The sequence below is a fragment of the Bos mutus genome, chromosome 2 (assembly GCF_027580195.1).
Source record: "Bos mutus isolate GX-2022 chromosome 2, NWIPB_WYAK_1.1, whole genome shotgun sequence".
Lineage (NCBI taxonomy): Eukaryota > Metazoa > Chordata > Mammalia > Artiodactyla > Bovidae > Bos > Bos mutus.
In genome coordinates, this window is record NC_091618.1 from 56,003,873 (window position 1) to 56,025,031 (window position 21,159).

The 21,159-nt window shown below is 43.2% G+C and overlaps 1 protein-coding gene across 3 annotated transcripts in view; it reads right to left on the reverse strand.

The window, feature by feature from the left end:
* The window catches only part of MYO1B (myosin IB), a 198,771-nt gene that overhangs the window by 156,089 nt on the left and 21,523 nt on the right, over positions 1–21,159 (reverse strand). For all 3 annotated transcript variants that reach the window (XM_070388967.1, XM_070388956.1, XM_070388948.1), the window contains exon 2: positions 7,284–7,427. In XM_070388967.1, coding sequence (XP_070245068.1) covers positions 7,284–7,418 — 135 coding nt within the window. In that variant the 5' untranslated portion in view covers positions 7,419–7,427. The remainder of the gene's footprint in view (positions 1–7,283; positions 7,428–21,159) is intronic.

Here is a 21,159-nt window from a genome sequence, read left to right on the forward strand (position 1 = left end):
GAAAAGGGACGAACCTCCAATGAGACTGCAGTCCTGGCTTATATCTTGATGGCAGTCTTCTGAGGCCCTGAACAGAGGACCCACCTAAGCCGTCCCACAAAAAGAGTCAGATAATAAATGTACATTATTTTAGGTCACTAAATTTGAGGCAATCTATTCTGCAGCATGAGAAAACTAGTACACCATTTATACCAAATTCTCAGGAATAAATGTTACCCTCAGGAGGTAGGAATTTTCATGTGCATAAATGAAAAGTGACTTTGACACGTCAAATAAATATATAAATGTTAACTAGAATTATTTTCACTTGCTTTGCAATATTTTAAACCAAATATACTTACATTTAAATATCTTTCATAAGAGCACTGAATCTCATCCTTACAAGGATCCTAATTTTACTACTGACTTCTAAAAATTAAGACAATTTTTACTAGACTTTGAAAGCAGTCTTATCTACAATTAGTTTGACTTAAGATCCTAAAATTGGACTAATTTAAACCTCTATATCTAGATGATCCCCACCTGACAATCAGATAGAAAACAAACTAAATCTACTTGTCAGCATCAAAAATACTTCCTGTCAGAGAATGGACACCTTGGTTCTTTAGTTTCCAAATTTGCCCTGGGCCTTGTTCTTGCCTAAATTGCACCTTTCCTGTTCCTGAACAGAACCACAGTCCTGACCAGTCACCCTAAAAACAGCATCACGTCTGGCTGGGTCTCCTGCATTACCAGTACACCTGAGATCCTGCCACTATCCCATCTGGCTGAGGGCGGGGGCGGGGTGCCAGAAGAAGGTCTGACAAAGGACAGGAAAGAGTACAGCAGAGCAGGGCTCAGGAATGTCACAGCCAGCATTTCCCACCACTGGCTGACCCCACAGCGACCGCTGGAGCACTAGCTTGCCCTGCAGCTGGGCCCAGCCTGCACCATACTCTGCCAAGAGTGAGGAATCAAAGCAAATAGTCTCTGATTCTACACGTTACCCCATCAGACCAACATGCCCTCTATCTGTTCTCACCCGATCCTCCTCCATCCATCTCCAGTGGAACAGTCTTCCCACGAGGACCACGTCAATATCTGGAACTGTCTCAGATTTAGAGACTCTGCTCGACTACAGACAGAGTGATAAACCAACTTCAGCCTTTTAAAATCAGTGTGTGAACCCAACTCAAAGCAAAGAACAGATAATCCTGAAGCATGCATTAATATCTTTCATAAAATACCAGATCCTACTTTTATGAGGATCCTAATTCTAGTACCAGCCTCTAAGATCAAGACAATTTTTATCAAGACTTTCAAAGCAGTCCTTTTACAGCTACAATTCATTGAACATGAGATCCTAAAACTGGACTAATTCAGACTTCGACAGCTAGATGATCCCCATCCTGACAATTCAGATAGAGAACAAACTCAAAGTGCTTGTCAGCACCAAAAACACTTCTTATTCAAAGGAGGGCTGCAAGAAGCATAGCAGATTAAAACAAACAAAAAAACAAACAAACCATATGCATCACAGAATAAAAGAAAACTCAATGACTTCAGGAGCAAAGATTTCAACATAATTTCCCTTAAGTTGATGGACTTCAACTACACCCTTCTCCCCTGGGGCTCCTGTTTACTCTGCCCTGCCTTGAGGAGTTGGCCAGGAGAAAAAGCTTAAGAAGTGTGCCTCTGGGTGCACTTCAAGCTTAGAATTTCAGTAATAAATGCTTCTCACAGGACGTGTCCTTCAGCCTGGTAACAACACGAACCAATAAAGCCACTTCACTACAGAATTCCCTATCAAGCCTGTGGGGCTTCCCTTGCGGCTCAACTGGTAAAGAAACCCTCTGCAATGCAGGAGACCCAGATCCCTGGGTTGGGAAAATCCCATGGAGAAGGGAAAGGCTATGCACTCCAGTCTTCTAGCCTGAAGAATTCCACGGACTGTATACTCCATGGGCTCGCAAAGAGTCCCGACACAACTGAGTGACTTTCACGCACACACCAAGCCTGAGGGGCTGACAGCAGAGGGTCTAGTCAGCATCAACTCCTGTATTCAGTAGACTATTTAACCTACTTACACACAATCCACCTATTTTGTTGTTGTTTTTTCTTTAATTTAAATTTATTTTTAACTGGAGGATAATTGCTTTAAAATATTGTGTCGGTTTCTACCATCTAACAACATGAATCAGCCATAGACATACGTATGTCCTCTCCTTTCTGAATCTCCCTTCCACCTCCCAACCCTCCAGGTTGTCATAGAGCACTAGATTTGAGCTCCCTGGATCATACAGCAAATCTCCAATGGCTATCTAATTTTACATATGGTAATGTCTATGTTTCAGAGCTACTCTCTCAATTCCTTCCACCCTCTTCTTCCCCCACCAGCCCTGCCCACAGTCTGTTAACCCATCTACTTTGGAAAAAGCTGACCCTTCCCCAAACCTCAGAGTAAACATTTTCTTAAGCCATTCAGCTCCTTCTGGTCACCTGGCCACAGTCACCTGTGGTGACTTGGATTGAAGAGTATGTGTGACTCAATGGCCTACCCAGAGTTCCAGGTTTACCTGACAGGATCACTAGGGATTATAATGCTGTAGAGAGGTGATCCTGTGAGAACTCTGTGAAGGAAGGGACTATTTCTTACCTGAAGATAGGGTGGTGGCAGGAGGAGGGTGGACGGCAGGATAGAAGAGCATGTACTCAGATCTAGAGCTGCAAAAGCTCTGAGCAAAGCCAGAGTTCTGAAGTCTGAGCCACACAGCCCTCCATTCACTGGCCCCCTTATCAACCACAGCATGAACAAATAATTGTTCAATACGTCTGCATGATGAATCACCCAAGACAATCACACACTTTTACAGAATGAAATAAAGCCAGGAGACTATGAGAGGGACTTAAAAAAAAAAACAAAAACAAAACCCTGCATCTTTCTGGGAAAGAATTAAAAAAAAAAATGAAATGCAAGATAGTAAAATATTGCAAGTTATTAACTTGGCCTTTGATACCAGGCTAAACAATTTTGTAGCAAAACCATGAACAAAAGCAAAGCAGAAATATTATCAGAATAAAGGCCAAGAAACAGATTTCCCAAGGATGGTATATACAATTTGTGGGGTTACAGAGGTGGGATGATCAAATTTATTGTCCTGTATTTTTTGTTAATTACAAAACCAATACATGCTTGATTTAACAAATCCTATACTACAAAGGTCTAAAAGAATAATAACTTTTCCCTGTCCTCGTATTCCATCCCCTCCCCCAACTAAAGTCAACATGCTTAAACCCACCCACACTAAAGTTAGCATGGTACTAAAGTTAGCATGCCTTTCTCCTTATTCATTCAAATATACAAAGAAATCTGTATGCAGGTCAAGAAGCAACAGTTAGAACTGGACATGGAACAAAAGATTGGTTCTAAATCAGGAAAGGAGTACATCAAGACTGCTGTATATTGTCACCATGCTTATTTAACTTCTATGCAGAGTACATCATGAGAAACACTGGGCTGGAAGAAGCACAAGGTGCAATCAAGATTGCCGGGAGAAATATCAATAACCTCAGATATGTAGATGATACCACCCTTATGGCAGAAAGTGAAAAAGAACTAAAGAGCCTCTTGATGAAAGTGAAAGAGGAGAGTGAAAAAGTTGGCTTAAAGCTCAACATTCAGAAAACGAAGATCATGGCATCTGGGCCCATCACTTCATGGCAAATGGATAGAGAAACAGTGGAAACAGTGGCAGACTTGACTTTTCTGGGCTCCAAAATCGCTGCAGATGGTGACTGCAGCCATGAAATTAAAAGACGCTTACTCCTTGCAAGAAAAGCTATGACCAACCTAGACAGCATATTAAAAAGCAGAGACATTACTTTACCAACAAAGGTCCGTCTAGTCAAAGCTATGGTTCTTCCAGTGGTCATGTATGGATGTGAGAGTTGGACTATAAAGAAAGCTGAGCGCCGAAGAATCGATGCTTTTGAACTGTGGTGTTGGAGAAGACTCTTGAGAGTCCCTTGGACTGCAAGGAGATCCAACTAGTCAATCCTAAAGGAAATCCGTCCTGAATATTCATTAGAAGGGCTGATGCCAAAGCTGAAACTCCAATACTTTGGCCACCTGATGCGAAGAACTGACTCATTGGAAAAGACCCTGATGCTGGGCAAGATTGAAGGCAGGAGAAGGGGACGACAGAGGGTGAGATGATTGGATGGAATCACCAATGCAATGGACATGAGTTTAAGTAGGCTCTGGGAGTTGGTAATGGACAGGGAAGCCTGGCATGCTATAGTCCATGGGGTCGCAGAATCAGACACGACTGAGCAACTGAACTGAACTGAAAGTTAGCATGCCTTTCTTTTTATTCATACAAATATACAAACATATGTACATATCATATACCCCCATCTTTGAAAAAGTCATACAACACACATTACCCTATAAGCTATTTTTTTTTTTTTCTTTTTTGCTTAAAATGGAGAATGCCTAGTGTTGGGGAAGAGTCTTAAGAGTCCCTTGGACTGCAAGGAGATCCAACCATTCCATCCTAAAGGAGATCAGTCCTGGGTGTTCATTGGAAGGACTGATGTTGAAGCTGAAACTCCAATACTTTGGCCACCTGATGTGAAGAACTGACTTATCTGAAAAGACCCTGATGCTGGGAAAGACTGAGGGCAGTAGAAGAAGGGGACGACAGAGAATGAGATGGTTGGATGGCATCACCGACTCAATGGACATGGGTTTGGGTGGACTCCAGCAGCTCATGATAGACAGGGAGGCCTGGCGTGCTGCAGTTCACGGGGTCACAAAGAGTCAGACATGACTGAGAGACTGAACTGAACTGAAGCCTCCAATATGACGTGTGTTTAAAGTTACAAAATGAAGGCACAAACATCATGGAAATGATAGGTCCAAAGTACCATGGAAAACATTAATTATATGAATATCTGGAAGCAGAAAGCAATTTTCTGTTTTTGTTTTATACCAGAAAGAACATTCCTAAAATAGTCAGAAAATAAAATTATGTAAGGCTGAAACCCAGACATTTCGTCTGCTAAAGACTCATGAATGTTAATACTTGGCATTTTGTTTAAAAGGAGATTGTTTTATCTTTAGTGGGTACAACAAATCAGGTATTTGAATGCATGTAATGTTCTACTCTCCATCCTATTCTCAATTCACCTGAAAGGGAATTCTGCTTCTCAGAGCCAAAAAGAAAAATGATCAGCCACCTTAGGTTGGGATATAACTGATTTCTCTTATCTCCACCTGAAAGACCAATGTTTAAAGTCTGTCTTTTATTTGCTATCAGACCATACTTTCAATTAAAGCTGCAGGGCCGTGCAGTTTTCCCACCTGAAAGCTGAAGTGCTATAGCCTGAGGAAAGGTGACCCGGGGCCTCAGTGCCCAACCAAACCACACCTTCCCCCTGTTATACCGCAACAGCATTTTATACCTCGTCCACCTGAATCAGCAGTTTACATAACCGCATCTCTGAACTTAGGTTAGTAGCCAGTTAACCAATTAATATTCCAAAGCAGTACCCACATATCTCATTGTTGTTACTGTCAACCTACCCCTATCTCTAATAATCAAATCAAGAAAGATGAAAAGTTCAAGTCCCAGATGGTGATTCCTATTTCATTCAGAATTACCCAAAGTTATCCTCGAAACATGATTGCCTACCTGAAAAGGAAAGCTATATGAGATATAAAATATAGCTTTGCATATGATTTTTAAAATATATTACTTCCACAAAAGTTACAAATCAGTTATGTTCTCTCCTTTTATTTATTTATATTTCTTCCTACTGTTTGCACACTAATAGGAAAACATGAAGCATGTCTCAATAAACCAATTCATATCTAGACACAGATGTAGCCATGAAATTAAAAGACGCTTACTCCTTGGAAGAAAAGTTATGACCAACCTAGATAGCATATTGAAAAGCAGAGACATTACTTTGCCAACAAAAGTCCATCTAGTCAAGGCTATGGTTTTTCCAGTGGTCATGTATGGATGTGAGAGTTGGACTGTGAAGAAAGCTGAGCGCCGAAGAATTGATGCTTTTGAACTGTGGTGTTGAAGAAGACTCTTGAGAGTCCCTTGGACTGCAAGGACATCCAACCAGTCCATTTTGAAGATCAGCCCTAGGATTTCTTTGGAGGGAATGATGCTGAAGCTGAAAATCCAATACTTTGGCCACCTCATGAGAAGAGCTGACTCACTGGAAAAAACTCTGATGCTGGGAGGGATTGGGGGCAGGAGGAGAAGGGGACGACAGAGGATGAGATGGCTGGATGGCATCACTGACTCAATGGACGTGAGTCTGAGTGAACTCCGGGAGTTGGTGATGGACAGGGAGGCCTGGCGTGCTGTGATTTATGGGGTCGCAAAGAGTCCGACACGACTGAGCAGCTGAATTGAACTGAACTCTATAGAGTGGAAGAAATAGAACTCAAAGGTGATGTAGGATCTACCAAAACTACTTCTACCCAATCCATTGGTTTCCTTCTCAGCTGCTGGTACAGGGCATCACTGCCCCATTTCCTTGGTTTAGTTAACACCATGTCTCTATCTGAGCAGATGCAAATTTCTGTGCTTTCTGCAAATTCCCAAAAAGCTGCACATAAAAGCATTTCTCATTCATATTTTAAATACATTTAAAAAACTCAACAGCATAACACTGTGAAATCCTTCATAGAGAATTTTTACAACATAATATTTCTATCACTGTATATATTTCTATATTTTCATTCTTGTGCCTGACATAATACTTTTGTATAGCAGGACAAGACTATTCCCAAATCTCTAGGGACCAAACACATATCCATAGCTGGTAATTTGCTCCTGTCTCTTACTAACTACAAATATCAGGAAGGTTTCTCTCTCTTTTGACAGTTGACTGCCTTGCATTTCAACAAGTGGTTTCTCAAAGATTAGACTACTAATCTTATGTAGGTATCCATGACACTTCTGGATTTCAAACTTCCTCCTGAGCATATGTCCCTCAGAGGGCAGAACGTAGTCTTCCACTTGATTTGGAATACCATCAACGTCCAGTGCAACACTCTGCCTGGTTAGCAGACACCATGTGTGGTAAGAGACTCACGAGATTCTCATCAACATTACTCACGCACCAAGTGAGCAAACACAAACTTCTTCCTGAGGGTATCAACAAATACCTCTGGACTCCAATAAACAGAAAAAAGAAGAGTCTGAGGAAGAGAAGCCCGCTCTGCACCATAAAATGCAAAGTCTAAACTCCCCAGATGACATTCCGTGCACACTCACATATATCTCATTGTGGTCAAAGCGCTTCTTGAGGTTGTCGATGACGGTGTCCTCATTGAGAGGTTCTAAAAGAACCATATCTCCAACTCCAATCATATTGTCCAGCAGTGATGTTTTCACCTCCATCTTGGCCATAGTCTCTTGCTGTAGCAAAGAAAGAGAAAGGAAGAATTTAAATGAGCAAGATTAGTTCAGATGGGTTCTTGGCACCAACGGAGAAATGAAACACTGCCAGTTCCTAATGGTCCTCACTTGCCTCACCTATGTTGTAACCTCTCCTTTCCTACAACCTATGTCAGAAGCCTAGGGGGTAGAGGGGGTGGGGGGAAGGCTGCAGTCACTGCCAAGCTAGAAGTCCCAACTGCCAACCTGCCACCAAAGATGAACCTCCCTCCTAGTCATCATCACCCCAAGCAAAGTCCATTTACTGAAAGAGCCACTAGGTAGCCAGGATTGCTGTTTCCTTCTTTTTAGATCATCGCCTCTCCCCAACCAGAAGTTGCAAAACACTAGCAAGAGAACCCACCCCACCCCTTTCTACCAGCCCTTGCCTACCAATGTCAGACCTGAACCCACAGAAACCTGCTGCCCCAAGTGGCATCACCCAGTATTCCATGATGAAATGTAAAATGCCATTTTCCCAAAACATATTGTGTTTAAAATGATGTTAACATTTACGGAGTACTTGCTGCATACCAGATGCTATCTCAAGAACTTTCTGTGCATCAATTAATTTAATTCTCACAATTCTATGAGGTAAATTGTTATCATTATACCCATTTTAAGATAAGGAAGCTCAGAAAGGTTAAGAGATTTTGCTTATGGTTAGTTAGGACTATATTACATTTATGTGTTAAAAGAAAAAAATCACCACTTATAATACTGTACCTATGGGGAGAAACTTCATTCCAGGAGTCAACACTGACTGATATACAAAAAGAATACACCCCACTTGAAGATCAGAGGTTGCCTATATAATATAACCTGCCAAGAATGACCTCAGTATTCTTAATGCTCATTCCAACAGACACACTGCTAGAAGAGCAAAGAGACATTACTTTGCCAACAAAGGTCCATCTAGTCAAAGCTTTGGTTCTTCCAACAGTCATGTATGGATGTGAGAGTTAGACCATAAAGAAGGCCGAGCACTGAAGAATTGATGCTTTTGAACTGTGGTGCTGGAGAAGACTCTTGAGAGTCCCTTGGACTGCAAGGAGATCAAACCAGTTAATCCTAAAGGAAATCAACTCTGAAAATTCATTGGAAGGACTGATGCTGAAGTCTAAAGCTCCACTACTTTGACCACCTGATATGAAGAGCTGACTCACTGGAAAAGACCCTGATGCTGGAAAAATTGAAGCCAGGAGGAGAAAGGGACGACGGAGGATGAGGTGGCTGGATAGCGTCACAAACTCGATAGACGTAAGTTTGAGCAACTCCAGGAAATGGTGAAGGACAGGGAAGCCTGGCGTGCTGCAGTCCATGGGTTGCAAAGAGCCAGACATGACCAAGTGACTGAACAACAACAACATTAAAAAAAAAATTTTTAAGTGTGTACTGAAAAGCCAAAAAAGAGAGACTAAGAACCAGCAGCAAGGCTCTCTGACAAACAAAAGCAACCAATAAGGAACTATTTAATAATCAAAAGAAGAAAACCAAAGTTAACTTATTTGTTAATCTTTTTAAATATCATGCCAACTACACTTGGAATAAACAGCCCCAGGTATTGCTAAAACCCAACAACAGTCACACCAAGAATGGTTTCACATACCTTGAATCAGGCCAGATTCTTTCAAAATAAACCAGGTGGAGGAAGGAGACATGCCATGCTCTAGAGATGCACAGAAGCCAGAGACAGGGCTGGGCCCACACTAAGTCCTTTCGGAGACTTGTTCAGGAATAGGAACGTGAGTGCCCAAACTGTCGCAATAAATTAACATTTCAATCAAATTTCAAGTTCTCAGACTTGAGAAATGCCAAAAGCAATCTAGCAGCGATACATTACATGTAATTTGGCAGATGAGGGAAGAAGGCTTAGGGATTAAGGGGAAAGTCAACCTGAGAAGAGTTTCAAAAATAACCACTTCAACCTAGCAATTTGAATTAAGTAAAGAGGCCGAATGGGAACTCTTTGCCCCAGGGTAGATTCCTGTATATAAAGTCTATTTATGGAAACAGCTACAGAAAGGCAACAGCTTCGTGGCAGGTAACAGCAATTAAGCAGCCAATCTTTCTCTGTAATTAAACCTGCTTCACCATGGTTTCAAATATGAGTTTCAAGCAAGAGTATGGGTTCTGATTTTTACATTTCTTTCCCAACTTTATAATCAATCCAAAGGGCAAGGGCGGAAGAGGGCAAAACAAATGCTGCTATAGGCAGTGGGTAAAAGGGAAAAACTCTGAAAACACAACTTTCTCAGCTCAAAATACCACAATAAAGTAAACCAACTGAAAAGGTGATGCCAACATCCATTTAGTCCAGCCAGCAGAGTTTTGTTTCGTACCAGTTTTGTTTTGTTTTGTTTTTAGCATCTAGGTTCTCTGGGGGAGCAAATAGTGATACCCTCCTCCACACTCTCATTCTGGTGAAACTGGAACCCTGATAAAATGGCACAGAGATACTTCCTATCTTCACACAAATGGATTGACTTTCCCTGACTACCATCTCCAGGCCTGGTTGGGTAACTCTGACATCTCAACAAAATTAGCCCGTATATTTAATTCAGCCAAAAGAAACTGATTTGTTTCTTCCCTGAAAGAGCAACACTGACTACAGGAACAAATTTCAGAATGACTTGCTAACTCAAGGTTTCCGTAAACTATCAGAAGAATCCACACGGGAACAGATGGAAAGCACCGAGGACACTTTGTGTTTGATGCATACAAGCTCACCACCTGCACCCTTCCCAAGACCCCCCAGGGGAATCCATGTTGTTCCAAGGAAGCCACTTTTATCTCATGTCCAGGAATACAGAGTGTGATCTAGACTGTGACAATGAACACATTTCCATCTCCCAGCCATGAGAGCAGATTCAGCGCTGGTCATTTAACTAAGCCTGAAGCTTTGGCTTGGAGTATTAGGACAAAGGTTCCAGCTACCTCTGGGTGGCATGATTTACAGATGTGGTACTAGGAATTGCTGTGACCATGACTGCTTTTGGAGCTTCCCTAGTAGCTCAAATGGTAAAGAGGCTGCCTGCAATGTAGAAGACCTGGGTTCGATCCCTGGGTCAGGAAGATCCCCTGGAGAAGAAAATGGCAAACCACTCCAGTATTATTATCTGGGAAATCCCATGGACAAAGGAGCCTGGCAGGCTACAGTCCATAGGGTCTGCTTTTATTAGGGAGCTAGTCTGAGGAGGAAAACAGTACACGGAGGAGGGCAAGGAAAGAAAATAACCCAGTGACATGACAAACCTCCGGAAAGGTTTGCACCTGAAGCCTGCCACACAGCTTGCAAGTTTTCAGTCACAGAGGCCAACTAATTCTCCTTATTAAGTTGTTTGAGTTGGATTTTCTATTATTTGTGACAGAAAGCATCTTACCCAATAAAAGAAGGTGGCACAAGGAAATAGAATGTTGTAAATAACACACTAAAGAGCATGAACCGGCTGAGCTAAGGCCGCAAGGGTGGAGGCATGAGGACCTACTTACTAATTTGGACTGGCAAGATCACCGTTGATATTTAACAGAGAAACAGGTGATTAAACCATGGCCTGTTGTGCCTTAAAACATGGACCCTGTGCTTGCAACTTTTGAGAATGTGAGGAAAAAAATCCGATGCTAGCGTTAGTGTGGCCTACTCATTGAAGATCTACAAGAAAGCCGTAAAACTAGCCTGTCCGAAAGCCAGAGGGGAGAACAAATGATTCTAAGAGGAGTCACTCTGCCTGGAGGCAGGAGATGCAGAGAAGTCCTCTGTCCCAAGAACCAACTGTTTCATCTCTACAGCCCAAGAATAGGATAGCACACCCACCGTGAAGATGGAATGCAAGGGAATTATCACCCACCCACACTACTGCTTCTTAAGCTTCTTAACTATTCCCAGGTGGATTCCATTCACCAAGAGCTAAGGCCAGGTCCAACTCCCAGAGACAAGTTCTCAGATCGGGTTCTAGGTTCAAAACCTTAGAGGTTGGTAGTATGTCTGATTTTTATTGGGGCTTCCTAGGTGGCACTAGCAGTAAAGAACCTGCCTGCTAATGCAGGAAATGTAAGAGACAGAGGTTTGATCCCTAGGTCGGGAAGACCCCCTGGTGGGCTACAATCCAGGGGGTCGCAAAGAATTGGACAAGACTGAAGCGACTTAGCACGCACGTACTGTTTTTTATTAGTCGATGGAAGCAGTAAACCTTGAAAGCCAATAACATTTTTAAGGGAGTCTGGCTGACAGTGACAAGTACTTAATTCTTAAGACAATCAACACCAAGACCTCCAACTCATAAAACAAACTAAAAACAAGAACTGTTAAAATATGACAAAGCCATCATCCCCTACACTCCACTTTAGATGGGGCCACAGAAGACAACGGACAAAAGAGATCTTCTTGATACCCTCTGTGGAGGGGCAGCTATGTTTTCAGCCTCACAGGGAAGAGCTGCATGATGCTGCTGCTGCTGCTGCTAAGTCGCTTCAGTTGTGTCCGACTCTGTGCGACCCCAGAGATGGCAGCCCACCAGGCTCCCCCGTCCCTGGGATTCTCCAGGCAAGAACACTGGAGTGGGTTGCCATGGCCTTCTCCAATGCATGAAAGTGAAAAGTGAAAGTGAAGTCGCTCAGTCGTGTCCGACACTTAGCGACCCCATGGACTGCAGCCTACCAGGCTCCTCCATCCATGGGATTTTCCAGGCAAGAGTACTGGAGTGGGGTGCCATTGCCTTCTCTGGCATGATGCTGGCTGGAGCATTTTATTTTCTTAAGCCAAAGTATGGAAAGAAAGGCATATGTGAGTTCTGGGCAGCCACAAGATAAGCCAGAGGAGACATTCGCCTTTTTTTTTTTTTTTTTTTAAATGGAGACACTATCTTGTATACAATCCTATTCCAACAAAGAATCCGCCTGCAATACAGGAGACCCAGGTTCAATCTCTGGGTCAAGAAGATCCCCTGGAGAAAAGAATGGCAACTCACTCCAGTATTCTTGCCTGGATTCTCCAGGACATGGACAGAGGAGAGCTAGTCCATAGGATCTATTCTTCAGTCCATGGGGTCACAAACAGTCAGACACAACTGAGCAACTATCACACTTCTACTTTTTTCCTCCTTTCAGGGAGTCCAAGTTACCTTATGACAAGTAACTAGTGAGAAGTAATGCCCAATTCTCACTACAGAATTCGAAGGAGACAGACATGCTTTCTCCACCCCCAAAGAATGTGGCCTGCATGCATGCGTGCATGCGTGCTAAGTCACTTCAGTCATGTTCAACTCTTTGAAACGCTATGGACTGTAGCCTGCCAGGCTCCTCTGTCCATGAGATTCTCCAGGCAAGAATACTGGAGTGGATTGCCATGCGCTCCTCCAGAGGACCTTCCTGATCCAGGGATCAAACCAGTTTCCTACATCTCCTGTATTGCAGGCAGACTCTACCCACTGAGCGATCTGGGAAGGCAGAACATGGCTTATGCACAGCCAATCACATCCTCCTATGACCAGAAGTCCTGGGACATGATGACAGCTGGTGGTTATACTTATTACTCACTGCATGACAGCAGCAGCATGAAGACCAGGTGGTTCCCATCCCCTGACTTCTGCTACGGATCCCGCTGCCCAGTCCCCCAGTCTTTCGGAGGTTCCTGCCTACCTTCTAAGCTTATATCCTTCCTGGTCCTCTGACCTTTCAGCAATTCTGTGAGTTCCTACATCCTTTCTGCACTGCACCCAACCAAGATCCTTGACTGACTTGAACACTAAGTACTGTGCCCAATATAAGTATTAAACCACTGTTCGATCTTCAGTATTATGTGAAACCAATCTTTTTCTCCCAACCTTGGAGAAAGCAATCCACAAAATACAACAACTGGTGGAGCCTTTAGAGGACCACTGGGGAACCTGGAGGCAGGACCTCCACCTAAGGGCACTGGTTTAGCCCAGCCAGAAGCTCACCAACTGATAACAGGTGACTCCATGGCCGCACAAGCTCTTTTCACCTGTTTGTCCATCCAAGAAAAACAAAGTACATGATCAAAGCATTCCTTCCCCTACTTACTCTCATCTCAAAAACTTACTACCTATATTGCAGTATATATCAATTCATTTACTGGCATCTTTTGCAGCATAAAAATACCATTTAAAATCTGAAAAGCATCATTTCAAAAATCTCTCAAAATCCAAAAGAATGAAACATAAACATTCTACAGCATCTTAAAATGCCATCTATAACTTAACATATATATATGAGTAGTCTACCCAGCCCCAACCTTAAATTAAATCATCTACCACGTTAATGTCTATGCCTGGGGATGTCAAGACCAGCATTCCCCAAGCCAACAGCCCCACAGAGACATGGCCAAACCAGACAGTAGATCCTTATGAAGAGCATGGCCGTTCTACTATTGACATCAAAACAGCAACACTGAAAAGTTATTCCAAAGTAATCGGTAATTTAATGACTAAATAAGAGATGTATTTTAAGCTGAAATATATTATCTGTTGGTCTCCCACGTTACTCAAAAGCCTCAGAATGCCACAGATGAGAACAAATGTGTATTTTTAAGTTGAAACAGTTTTACTGTAGAATCTGAAAGAACATTCTCAGATCAGAGCTGAGCAGGGCAATGGTTAACAAGGATTAACATTGATTTATGAACACAATTTTAAATTTGAAGAAACCTTGGACTACAAGCTACTATTACATAAAACAGATACACAACAAGGTCCTACTGTGTGGTACAGGAAATAATATTCAACATCCTGTAATAAACCATAATGGAAAAGAATATGAAAAAGATTACATATAAAACTGAATCGTTTGCACACCAGAAACTAACACAAAATTGTAAATCAACTATGAAAAAAAAGTGTTTGTCGTTCAGTCGTGTCTGACTCTTTGCAACCCCATGGACTGTCATCAACCAGGCTCCTCTGTCCAAGGGTTCCTCCAGGCAAGAATACTACAGAGAGTTGCCATTCCATTCGTCAGGGGATCTTCCCACCCGGTGATCAACCTGGTTCTCCCGCATTGCAGGCAGTTTCTTTACCATCTGAGCCATTCAACTTAAAAAATTAGTAAATAATGGAAATTTCCTGGCAGTCCAGTGGTTAGGACTCTTAATGACACTTTCACTACCATGGCCCGGGTTCAATCCCTTGTGGGCAAACTAAGATCCTGCGAGTGTCCCAGTATGAAAGTGAAAGTGAAGTCCCTCAGTTGTGTCCGACTCTTTGCGACCCCATGGACTGTAGCCTATCAGGCTCCTCCGTCCATGGGATTTTCCAGGCAAGAGTGCTGGAGTGGATTGCCATTTCCTTCTCCAGGGGATCTTTCCGACCCAGGAATCAAACCCGGGTCTCCCGCATTGCAGGCAGATGCCGTACCATCTGAGCCACCAGGGAAGATCCTGCGAGTGTCCCAGTATGGCCAAAAATAAATAAGTAAATGATTAAATAATAAATAAATTTTAAAATGTGAAGGAATTTCTTAAGCATAGCCATAAAAGCCACTTTCAGGAAAACTTAATGAAAGCAGGTTATCTACTGCTCTGGTAACTGTAAATGAGGACATCTGAATACATCTATTATAATATACATCAGAAGCAGAGCCTTTGGGGAGTCTTCTTACCATAGTAACCACTGTTATTTGACTCGAGTTCCCCTCATTAACCTCCTTGTGCCGTAGTCTTGTATGCTTTATAGCCCCTTTTCTGGAGAATCAGCTCCATGGTGTCAAGAGTCACCCTTATTCATCTTTATTTCCCCAAAGGCACAGTGCACAGCCTCTGGCACATGGCAGGCATTCAGACAAACACAAAAGAAAAACAAGTGTGCAAATTTATGGTTGACAACTGAGTTGTTCAATAGTGCACATTCTCACAGCTGCCATCCTGGGTTGGGTGGTTCCCTCCCAGCCGACCAGAAGGCAAAATAATGACTGTGGCTTCAAGCCACTTTGATCCATTCCTCTAAAAACACAATACTATCAACAAAGGACAGGAAACAGAATTGAGCTATTTGGCTCCCAAAGACATCGCTAATGCTTTTAAGGATAACATGAGAAACACATTTAACTAAGAAAACAAAGCCAATGTGGCAAGATTTCATGAATAAAATAAGACTCAGCAAATCCTGATAGCAAAACAAAGGCAAAAGAGAGGCCAAGTCTGTAAGACGTGGTTCAGTACCTAATATAATTAGGGTTAAGTGACTAAAAAAAACCTGAAACTTCCTTCCTGGATCTTTCAAAATAGCACCAACCTCATCTTTGAGAAAAGTCTGATTAAATTTCCATTCAATTCAGTTCAACCACCGCTTACGCTATTCAGCCCCGTTGGTCCCTAGCATTGTGTTAAGTGCTAGGGACACACAATAATCGTGGTACTTCCTTGTCCCATACACTCCCCAGGAGCTCACAGTCTAGTAAGAGAGTCGAGACAAAAAATAGGTAACTTTTGAAATTTCAAATGACTATCTTAATGATTAAAAGCAACACAAGTTCACTAGAGGAAAAAAGAAATCAGAAAATGTAGATGAGCAAAAAGAATATAAGCCAAATCCAACAGCCTCATGCTTTAGTTTAAATCCTTCTGGATTCATTAGAATCCCTAGAAAACCTGATTTTTATAACCAATGAAATGGCCATCATTTCTGGCTTTATAAATTGATCTATGTAAGTATTTCTGCCTCAGGTAGGAATGTGAAATAGATCCATGGGAGCTATGAAACTCTAGAGCTACACCAGTAATATCCAACACTTTAAAATTCAGCCAAATTGTATGGCCATCTGCCCCTCTGTTCTTTACCTTCTGTGTGTATGCTTAGTCACTCAATCATGGCTGACTCTTTGCAACTCCATCGACTGTAGCCCACCGGGCTCCTCTGTCCATGGAATTCTCCAGGCAAGAATACTGGAGTGGGTAGCCATTCCCTTCTCCAGGGGATCTTACCAACCCAGGAACTGAACTCAGGTCTCCTACACTGCAGGCAGATTCTTTACCCTCTGACCCACCAAGCAAGCCCCTCTTTACCATCTCCCCACCCTCAAATTAGCAACCCACAGTAGCACCACCTGCCCACCAATCATCTCTACCACTTGGCTGTTTCTAACATATCAGTACACATCCACATCTCTTCTACCATCACATACCACAAGACCAGAAACAAAAACAAAACCACCTCACTCTCCCTAAATTCCACAGTCACAGTTGATCTAGTTTCTCACCTTTGGCCTCTCCCTGTCTCTAACTCCCCACACAATGTATCACCTTGATTATATCAGCTTAATCACTCCTGCTCCATCCCTTCCCACCCTTCCCCACTGGGACTGCCCCAGTTCAGGCTTCTTTATTTCTCACCCTGAAGGCAGCAACCTCCTAAGTTGTCTTCACCACTGCCTCTGCCAGGCCCCCTCCTCCCCCGACCCATGCGCCACACCACCCAAGTTGCCCTTCTACATCACAGTTTGATCAGGTAAGTGAAAGTCACTCAGTTGTATCCTACTCTTTATGACCCCATGGACTATAGCCCACCAGGCTCCTCTGTCCATGGAATTCTCCAGGCAAGAATACTAGAATGGGTTGGCATTTTCTTCTCCACTGATCAGGTAAGCCCTGCTGTAAATCCTCCAATAACTCTCCAGCATCTTTTAATATTCAAATTCCATAGGAGATGCTCAAAAAGATCAGAGAACTACCATATGACCCAGCAATTCTACTTTAGAATTCGAAAGGAGGGACTCCAATGTTCATGTTCAAAGCAGCGTTATTCACAAAACAAAATGTGACACACAAACAATGGGATATTATTCAGCCTTAAGAAAAAAAGCAAATTCTGACACATGCTATAGCACAGATGAAACCTGAGGACATCATGCTAACTGAAATAGTGAAAGTGTTAGTCACTCATTCCTGTCCCACTCTGTGAACCCATGGATGGTAGCCCACCAGGCTTCTGGGTCCATGGAACTCTCCAGACAAGAACCCTGGAGTGGGTTGCCATTTCCTCCTCCAGGGAATCTTCCTGGCCCAGGGATTGAACCAAGGTCTCCCGAATTGCAGAGTTCTCCCACATTGCAGGCAGATTCTTTACCATCTGAGCCACCAAGGAAGCCCCAAGAATACTAGAATGGGTTGCCATTCCCTTCTGCGGGGGATCTTCCTGTCCCAGGGATCGAACCCGGATCTCCTGCATTGCAGGCGGATTCTTTACCATCTGACCAACTGAAATAAGTCAGTACTGTATGACTCCACTTATATGAGGTCCTAGAGCAGTCAAATTCATAAAGACAGAAACTAGGACGGTGGTTACCAGGGGCTGAGGGAGGAGGGAAAGGGAAGTTGCTGTTTAACCAGTACAAGGTTTCACTTTGGGAAGATGACCAATGGTGCTGATAGTTACACAACAATGTAAATATCCTCTGTGCCATTGAACTGCACACTTAAAAAGGTTAAAATGACCATGATACGTTATGTATATTTTATCAAATATAAAAAAAAAAATTCCTCATCAGAGCTGACAACCACAATTGGACTCCAGCCTTCCTCCTCGTTCTCACTGCTCCTTGACCAAGTCTCTCAACCCCTTAAGGCAAACCTCACATGAAGGACCTCCTGGGACAGACAGAAAAGTAGTTCTAGCTGTAGGCCTTTGCTCCACAGGATCAGCTGAGCTGCTTGTCTTAAATAAATCCTCCCTGACTTAAACAGGTATGAGAAGCCCTTCCCCAAAAGCAGTGTGCTCTGAGCAAACCCTACACATCCAGCACAACTGTCAGCTTGCTGGTCTCCTCCGGCCTCTGGAGAAAGCCTGAGCTCCCCACGTGTGAAGACCCCCGCTGCCTGGCCAAGGGATGGTGCATAAGGCGCTGGTGTGCAGAATAGGTAGATGGATGCACCTGGGAGTGACTCGGCCCACTGATCCTTCCAGGGTTGGTTCCATTATCTCTACCCTTCCTACCAGAGAGCCTCATGAGGTTCACCAAGAATAAGAAAGACCTGGGTTAGAAACTGAAGGCCAAAACACTTTCTTAGTATTTATGAAGTTAAGGGCAAGTGGAATGAAAACTGCATTCTTTAGGACAATTTACTCAAGCAGAGTGTCTCTTAAAGGAGAAGAGGCTGGTGGGCCACACAGGGTGCTATGCAGGGCTCCCCCAAGTCTAAGAAAATGGGCCACGACATGCATTTATGAAAAGGCTCAAATGATGCCAATTTTCATTCCTATCAACACACTTCCTTAGAGAAGCTTATAGTATATGGTATGCCGATTCATGGCTTTACTTCACATAGGTATCTGATTTTCCAATCCTGTTTTCCACTGTTAAAGCCACTACACACTGAGGTTTTATCCATCTTTCTCTAAAGCATTTTGTTAAGGATATTTAATAGACTGCTAGTAGGAAGGTTTTTGTTAGCATCTTAGATTTAGGAAAGAAACAGGCCTAACTACCAGGCAGTTTCCATACAATAACTGTTGTCTTGAGCTCCAACTATGGATAATAAAAAGGACATTAAGTTATCAGGCAATGATAAAATGGAATAGATTTGAACTGGGAGTGAAAACAAATAGCTAAAACCATACAGAAGCCCATAAATCACAAAGCCAGACTCAGATCTTAAAAAGCTGTTAATGCGAAAGGCAATTGATGCAACTTTCTGGATATGTAAGAGTCCACACCCTGGAGGGTACCTCTGAACAGGCAGAGATGGGCCAGGAACCACTCAGCGGCAATGTCAGGTTTGTTTCTGTCTGGGTATAGCAAGGCTGAGCCGTCAGCCAAGAGCTGGGCTACCCTCAACCCCAGGCATGGTCCAGTTATTAAGGATTTGAAAGATAGCATCTAGACAGAACTTTATAATTTATAATGTGATACATTAAAAAAAAGTTCTTTTCTAAGGAAATGATGAATTGTATTATCGAGACTAATTAGAAAGACTTTTGAATCAAAAATAACTGGCTGCTATGACAACATTGAAAGTTCTGGATTACAAACTACAGACTACCTCTTCTGATGTATGAGCAAAATTTCTTAGCATCCCAGGCAAATCCTTATTTTACCAGAGATAGAAATGGACCCAGGAGATGTTGCATATTTGGTTTCTGGAAGAGCCAGCGTGAAGAGGAAGCTTTCCTAATGGGTCTAAGAGTATAGGCTTTCATACTCATTATATTACACACACATCCTTCACTCTAATTCCTAAGTCATCAAACTTCAGAATACTCCACAGTTCTTAGAGAAGCTTGACTTGGGAAAGAGTAACTTTTCACAAGTTCAGTAGCAAGAGTTTACCATGACTGAGAATTCACTTTTGATCCACCCAACGTGGAACATCACAGGCTTTGAATCACTGACCCAAGCTTGCATCCAAGGAAATTCATCTCTGGAATTCGAGTTCTGATCTAAAAATTCAGGGATGACAACATCCAGTCTACTTTCTCTTTTGAGAAAGCAAAGCCTGACTCCCAAGAGGCTATCACCAGATGCCAGTTCTCTCCCTCCCTAGTGCCTATTTCTGCTAACCTGAAGAGCTCCCCTGCTTGGCCCTGAGGTCTCCTGGCTGGTGTGTCCATGTAAATAACCTTGAGCATTGCCTCATGTGCAGTGGACATCCCATGAGGTCAGTACCCCGAGGAAGCACGCAGCCGACAGCACTGTCTCCACCATCACTTCCCGGAGGAAGTTCTGCAGAGTCATGGCAGGAACAACTGCCAAAGGGCAGGGTGCCTTCAGAGAATGCCACCCACCCCCAAGACTGGGTCTGAAAACCACCCCCACGCCTCTTCTCCACCCCCTTCCCCAGAGCAGCACCCATCGGGAATGGAAGACAAGCCGTCCTGACTTTAGGGGGAACCTATGGTCATGCTGTCCCACTCACATTGGACGTTATGAGAACTCATGAGCTAATGTCTGAAAAGGCCTATGAGTTCCTGAGGGACAAAGGAGCCAAAAACTGTAAACCACTGTTATAGTCAGAAACACAAACTCAGCTGCACTGGGACCTGCAAATTATAACCAATAGGCCTCTCAATCCGTTCCCTCGTGACAGATTAAAAAAATTTCCAAGAAGTCCAACGTGTTTAGATTGGCAAACCTGACGCCCTGGAACCCCCAGGTGAACGTAAAAGGGCTCACATGTAACTGGCACACCTGACAGCTCTGATTAGTTCCTGGCTGGTGCACAGACCCCAAATACGACCAGTGGTTATTAAACAGAACACAGCCACCAGGGGAAATCCAACTTTCCTTCCAAACGAACTGGCTCGTTAATCAGAGGGTCTCTGTCTCGTCCCACACGCTAATACCCACACCAAGTTCTCCTGTCCTCAGCCCCTCCCCTTGCTTACAAGGTTTGGAGTCCCTCTCTGTTCTCTGTATGCTTGACCAGACCATCCAAGCACTCAAGCTGTTCCCTTATAGTTCAAAGTACGGTGATTTGCACCTGGGAGCCATACATGTAGGGTTCCTTGTACCCAGCAGTTTGGGGGTCCCTCTATGTCAATTTCTGAAGACACCTGGCTGAACAATGACACTCACATGAAATAGCCTAGGGTACACCAAAGCAAAACTATACTTTCCTTAAAAAAGGCTCCTTGCATCATCCAGGCTCTTTTCAGTGACAATGGAGGGAAAGGTACTGAATTTCGTGCACTCTCTGCGGTAAGGAAGGAAAGTTATCTCTCCGGGAAACATCAGCTGTTGCATTCTGCAACAGACCAGAGGTTGGAAT